The sequence below is a fragment of the Sardina pilchardus genome, chromosome 20 (genome assembly GCF_963854185.1).
Source record: "Sardina pilchardus chromosome 20, fSarPil1.1, whole genome shotgun sequence".
NCBI lineage: Eukaryota > Metazoa > Chordata > Actinopteri > Clupeiformes > Clupeidae > Sardina > Sardina pilchardus.
In genome coordinates, this window is record NC_085013.1 from 30651265 (window position 1) to 30658764 (window position 7500).

The window sequence follows — 7500 nt, forward strand, 5'->3', positions numbered from 1 at the left end:
AAGCACTCCTCAGCCATCGTCACACACACACACACACACACACACACACACACACACACACACGCACACGCACACGCACACGCACACGCACACACATACAGTAGACACACACACACACACACACACACACACACACATACACACGCACACACAAAGGTTCCATCAAGCAGTTCAGGTCCCGTTCTCATCAGAATTGCGGTGTCATGTCAAATGGCCAAAGTGACCTTTGCATACAGCCTGGGCCTTTTTCCTTCATCACCATGTTCAGTTTCTTGTAAACTCCACAGTGCTTGGATTTGCCAGGAGGAGACTGTGCACATAGAAGTTATGCAGTGCACACCTGTACAGGTCGGCTGCAGTTTGCAGACATGTAGTTGTCCGCCATCTTGGCTCTGTGTTTGGAGCCGTGTAGTAGTCCGCCATCTTGGCTCTGTGTTTGGAGCCGTGTAGTAGACCGCCATATTGGCTCTGTGTTTGGACACGTGTGAGTCCGCCATCTTGGCTCTGTGTTTGGAGCCGTGTAGTAGTCCGCCATCTTGGCTCTGTGTTTGGAGACGTGTAGTAGACCGCCATCTTGGCTCTGTGTTTGGAGACGTGTAGTAGTCCGCCATCTTGGCTCTGTGTTTGCAGCCCTGTGTGTGAGTCGGCCATGTTGGCTCTGTGTTTGCAGCCCTGTGTGTGAGTCGGCCATGTTGGCTCTGTGTTTGCAGATATATAGTAGTCAGCCATGTTTGCCATGTTGGCTCTGTGTTTGCAGGCCTGTGTGTGAGGCGGCCATGTTGGCTCTGTGCTTGCAGGCCTGTGTGTGAGTCGGCCATGTTGGCTCTGTGTGTGAGGCGGCCATGTTGGCTCTGTGTTTGCAGGCCTGTGTGTGAGGCGGCCATGTTGGCTCTGTGTGTGAGGCGGCCATGTTGGCTCTGTGCTTGCAGGCCTGTGTGTGGGTGCTGCAGGGCCGGCGGTGCAGCTGGAGGGTCGGGGGACGGTGCTGCGGCTGCTGGACGCGGTGACGGACGCGCTGGTGTGGGCCATCGGCAGGACCGGCCTCTCCGCCAGACAACAGTCCAGCCGCCTCGCCCAGCTGCTCATGCTGCTCTCACACACACGCCACCTCAGGTACACACACACACACACACACACACACACATACGCCACCTCAGGTACACACACACACACACACACACACACACACATACGCCACCTCAGGTACACACACACACACACACACACACACACACACACACACACACACACACACACACACACACACACACACACACACACCCAGCTGCTCATGCTGCTCTCACACACACGCCACCTCAGGTACACACACACACACACACACACACACACACACACCACACACCATACACACACACACACACACACACACACACACACACACACACACACCATACACACACACACATCACATACGCACAACTGCTCATGCTGCTCTCACACATACGCCACCTCAGGTACACACACACACACACACACACACACACACACACACACACACACCATACACACCACACACACACACATACACCATACACACCATACACACACACACACACACACACACCATACACACACACACGCACACACACACACACACACACACACACACACACACCATACACACACACACACACACACACTGCTGCTCTCACACATACGCCACCTCAGGTACACACACACACACACACACACACACACCATACACACACACACACACATCACATACACAGCTGCTCATGCTGCTCTCACACATACGCCACCTCAGGTACACACACACACACACACACACACACACACACACACACACACACACACACACACACACCATACACACACACACACATCACATACACAGCTGCTCATGCTGCTCTCACACATACGCCACCTCAGGTACACACACACACACACACACACACACACACACACACACACACACACACACACACACACACATACAGCTGCTCATGCTGCTCTCACACATACGCCACCTCAGGTACACACACACACACACACACACACACACACACACACACACACACACACACACACACACACACACACACACACATACAGCTGCTCATGCTGCTCTCACACATACGCCACCTCAGGTACACACACACACACACACACACACACACACACACATACACACACACACACACACACACACACACACACACACACACACATACACACACACACACCAGACACACACACACACACACACACACACACACACACACACACACACACACACACCTTAATGGGACATTGACTGACTGCTCCTGTCACTCATGTTGTCTCCATAGCAACAAGGGTATGGAGCACCTCTGGAGCATGAGGAAGAAGAACGTGGTGCTGCTGTACGACCTGCTGCTGGAGATGCTGGACGCCAACACACACACACACTCACACACACACTCACACACACACACACAGCCCTCACAGTGACCACAGCAGGAGGACAGGAGTCCAGGGTGAGGCTGTGTGTGTGTGTGTGTGTGTGTGTGTGTGTGTGTGTGTGTGTGTGTGTGTGTGTGTGTGTGTCGTCACAGGTAACAAACTAACCTAAGCTGGTCATTTTAGTTGGTTTGTACTGGCCACGCCAGCTTATGTTGGTCATTCTAGCAAACCAGCATGACCATCTCACACCAGCTGTATCCCACACGACAGGCTGGTCACACCAGCACGACCATCTTACACCAGCATGACCAGCTTCCTCAGATGCTCACACCAGCACGTACACCTGGTGGCTGCTACAAACATGCTGTTATATTTCATGTCCCAAAGTTGCTGTTTGTAATATTGTATATTTTAAAGTTGCTGTGTGTAATATTGTATATTTTAAAGTTGCTGTTTGTAATATTGTATATTTTAAAGTTGTTGTGTGTAATATTGTATATTTTAAAGTTGCTGTTTGTAATATTGTATATTTTAAAGTTGCTGTTTGTAATATTGTATATTTTAAAGTTGTTGTGTGTAATATTGTATATTTTAAAGTTGCTGTGTGTAATATTGTATATTTTTGCCCCACACCAGGTGCAGCTGTGGAGTCGGGTGTGATGAGGGACCAGACGACTGATCTTGTTGACCTTTGACCTTTGAAGGACCTGAAGGACACACACACACACACACACTGGGTGCCTCTCAACATCTCTGGAGTAGCGTCTCGCTGCGGCTTGCCCACATCAAGGACAAGTGCATGTTGGGATTGCCTAGACCAGTCATGAGCGATGTAGCCGTCATTTTACATTACTCTAAGAAGTGATACGGCATTATTCCACTGCTCGGTTGAGTTCCCCATTGTCCTGCGTTCTATAAGGGTGTGCATTAACTTTAGATATACGCACGGCTATGAAGTAGTTCCATTGTTTTTGACCGTATCACACTTGAATATTAATTCGCCAAACTCGTTGTGAAGTTTAAATGCACTGTCACGTTACATAGAAGCTGTAAAATACAGACGTTCAGATCATAGTAACGTTTAGCATATGACAGAGGTGTCATTTAGCTAGTTAGGTGGCAGTAGGCTAAGAAAAATAGCAATCTTTCAAAGTTAACGTTCATCAGAATCCTGGGATGTGCCAGCTTGACAACGGTAGATTAGAACTAACGACTGGCTTTTGGCCATAGCAACCATCCATTTAGAACTAGTAACCGCAGTTTGGGAAATTAGTTGAAATGTGTCTGGGAAAAGTAGTTCTACAAACAATACCGTTCTAGCGATTAAAACAATTAAATTAACACCGGAAACGAACACAACGCAAGTGGCAACAGTGGAATAAGCGGGATAATGGACTTCACGCCGTGCGGTTATTCAAAGTTAATGCACTTTTCTAGACGGAACGTCCCTCCGCTTCGCGTCGGGCCGTATCACCGTCTAGAACGTGCATTAACTTTGAATAACCGCACGGCGTGTCGTCCATTATCCCGTACATAATCGTGACGAAAATGTATGTCATCAATGTGGGTGTCCGGAGTTCTATTCCCCGTAGATGAGATAGACTACAATGTTTTGTTTTGAAATTTCAAAAAATGCCATTTTAATAACAATTCCCCCTAGGCCTACTCGTTGCTGGCCTACATACATATTTGGTTGCCATTGCACTTAAGTTCGGATAGACAACTATCTTGCCAGTAGGCTACTTCAAAGTCTGCTGTTCTTGGGATTAAGGCATCGGGCATAAATATATATGTATATACATATATATATATATATTAACTTCCACTGTGGCTTGCTTTGCGCATTGGCGCTATGAATGCTTTGCGTTTCACTAACATGATGATTACTGTAAACGAATCCCATAAACTTTGTTATTGGGATATTGTCAGTGAATATACAGCACTGGGTGGCACAGTGCTAACACTCTCGCCTTAGACTCCGACGACCCGGGTTCAATCCCCGATAAGGTCTTCTTAACTTACATTGACTGAAATCAGTGACCGTTCTTCGGCGACGACGAACAATTCTTTTTCATTAATGGTTTTTAATAACAAACTATCTGGAACAAACAGATGAATAAACAAACATTTGAAATAAAGAGAAATTATGATTTGCTGATAAGCAGTCCAACAGATCGTCAGGCAAATCTCCCTCTTCCTGTTACACGCATGCGCAGGACAGATCGCAATCCCAGAATGCACTTGTCCTTGATGTGGGCGGGGCTTGATGTCAAGCCTCTCCTTCCGGCGGGGCGCAGCGAGCTGTACTTGCATCTCTCCTCGATGCTCCATCCTCGAGGCTCGGCCCCACACACACACCGGGTGCCTCTCAACATCTCTCCTCGATGCTCCATCCTCGAGGCTCAGTCCCACACACACACACACACACAGGGTGCCTCTCAACATCTCTCCTCGATGCTCCATCCTCGAGGCTCGGCCCCACACACACACACACACACACACACACACACACACACCGGGTGCTTCTCAACATCTCTCCTCGATGCTCCATCCTCGAGGCTCGGTCCCACACACACACACACACACACACACCGGGTGCTTCTCAACATCTCTCCTCGATGCTCCATCCTCGAGGCTCGGCCCCACACACACACACACACACACCGGGTGCTTCTCAACATCTCTCCTCGATGCTCCATCCTCGAGGCTCGGTCCCACACACACACACACACATACACACCGGGTGCCTCTCAACATCTCTCCTCGATGCTCCATCCTCGAGGATCAGTCCCACACACACACACACACACTGGGTGCTTCTCAACATCTCTCCTCGATGCTCCATCCTCGAGGCTCGGTCCCACACACACACACACACACACACACAGGGTGCCTCTCAACATCTCTCCTCGATGCTCCATCCTTGAGGCTCAGTCCCACACACACACACACACACACCGGGTGCCTCTCAACATCTCTCCTCGATGCTCCATCCTCGAGGGGCGTTCCCACTGATCTATAACTAACACTGGATAGACTCCCACTGTTGCCGCCCCGTCATTCTTTATCTAGATCAGTGAGGACGAGGATCGAGGAAGGAAGGGAGGATGTATAAAAGACCAAATGAGAGGCACCCTCTCTCACTCTCTCTCTCTCTCTCTCTCACACACACACACTGGGTGCCTCTCAACATCTCTCCTCGATACAGGACACACACACACACACACACTGGGTGGGTGCTTCTCAACATCTCTCCTCGATGCTCCATCCTTGAGGCTCAGTCCCACACACACACACACACACACCGGGTGCCTCTCAACATCTCTCCTCGATGCTCCATCCTCGAGGCTCGGTCCTACACACACACACACACACACACACACACACAGGGTGCCTCTCAACATCTCTCCTCGATGCTCCATCCTCGAGGGGCGTTCCCACTGATCTATAACTAACACTGGATAGACTCCCACTGTTGCCGCCCCGTCATTCTTTATCTAGATCAGTGAGGACGAGGATCGAGGAAGGAAGGGAGGATATATAAAAGACCAAATGAGAGGCACCCTCTCTCTCAATCTCTCTCTCTCTCACACACACACACTGCAACTTTATTTTGAGTTGTGTTGGTGATGTAGCACTCGTTGATCCCTGTGATGTTGGTATGAGTGTGTGTAAGGTGTCATGTTTGTAAGGTGCCGATCTGGACTGTTTTAAGTAAATCTTTTCATCGTCTAGCCCATCGTCTAGCCCGTATGACAGCACAGAACATCATCAGTTGAGCTCGTAGAGTAACTGGAGGCTGCAGCAGCTTCAGCAAAAGGAGAGTAATTACAGAATTCTGAGAATTAGATTTCCTGGAAATAAGATGTGCTACCACAAAGCGTCTGTATTGGGGTTTTCCCCCGGAAACACTGCTGCTGTGTGTGTGTGTGTGGGGGGGGGGTCACTATAACACTGCAGGTAGCGATGTCAGTCAGTGGAACCGTAATTACTGATGTCGAGGTGATCGCACTGGTCAACTGAACTGGTTTGATCTGTTGAGGGGGTCACTCTTGTAAATAGTTCTCTCCCTGTGTGCCGTTATACCAGAGGACACACACACACACACGTGGTCCGTTTACACGCTGCTGTCTGATGTCTTTACCTGATCTCCCTCTCTCTCTCTCTCTCTCTCTCCACTCCCTCTCTCTCTCTCTCTCTCTCTCTCACTCACTCGCTCTCTCTTCTCTCTCCCTTTCTGCATAAATGGTCATTGATGGTGATGATGGTGTCAATGCTGTTGAGTGTGCTGTGGAATTCATTAAATATGACTGAACACTTTAGTATTAAGCTCATTCATTTTCTTAGATACACTTGTGGCTGTGTGTGTGTGTGTGTGTGTGTGTGTGTGTGTGTGTGTGTGTGTGTGTGTGTGTGTGTAACTCAGAACCTTCATATAAAACTTACAAACACAAAAACTCAGAATAGAAATAAATAATAAAAAAAAGAAATACAAATACCCCCATACGTTCATGGCAAACATCTTTTTATTATGTCAAGTCAAACCCACTTCAGGCTATACATCTGATAAATACAGCAGACCAATCAAATCTGCCCATCAGCAGTACACACTCAGACGTGTGTGTGTGTGTGTGTGTGTGTGTGTGTGAGAGAGAGAGAGAGTGTTTGTGTGGTTATACATTTTTTACCACACACTATGTCTGGGCTTTTGTCTATTACATTCATGATTGGACTTAATGTGCAGATTGGTGTGTGTGTCTGAGTCAGATATGAGAACCACACACACGCGCATACACACAGCGCCTTGAAGCTTTATACACTCTTCAGTTCTTCGGAACTTAATAATTTAACGTCTCAACGTAGCTTTTTTTCTCCAAAATGTACAATTTTAAAGACAATAAAACACAATAAAACATAAACACCATTGCCTTAATAAATTACACTCCAATACAAAAGACTATCTGATCAGTACAAATCACCTCTGTGGGTTTCTGAGTGTGTGTGTGTGTGTGTGTGTGTGTGTGTGTGTGTGTGTGTGAGAGAGAAAGTGATTTGCACTGAATTACACAAAGGCAT

The 7500-nt window shown here is 48.1% G+C and overlaps 1 protein-coding gene across 3 annotated transcripts in view; it reads left to right on the forward strand.

Moving 5' to 3' along the window:
- LOC134067777 (estrogen receptor beta-2-like) overlaps positions 1-4782 on the forward strand; it is a 13150-nt gene extending 8368 nt beyond the window's left edge. The window contains exons 6-9 of one of the 3 annotated variants that reach the window (XR_009936559.1): positions 758-1113; positions 2331-2498; positions 3061-3172; positions 4735-4782. Coding sequence is in view for 2 of the 3 variants with exons in the window: in XM_062523209.1 (XP_062379193.1) it covers positions 758-1113; positions 2331-2498; positions 3061-3084 (548 nt within the window). In the remaining variant the exon portion in view is untranslated. Of the gene's footprint in view, positions 1-757; positions 1114-2330; positions 2499-3060; positions 3320-4734 lie in introns of those variants that run through there. The other 2 variants (XM_062523209.1, XM_062523211.1) reach the window with 2 other exon arrangements.
- The last annotated feature ends 2718 nt before the right edge of the window (positions 4783-7500 follow it).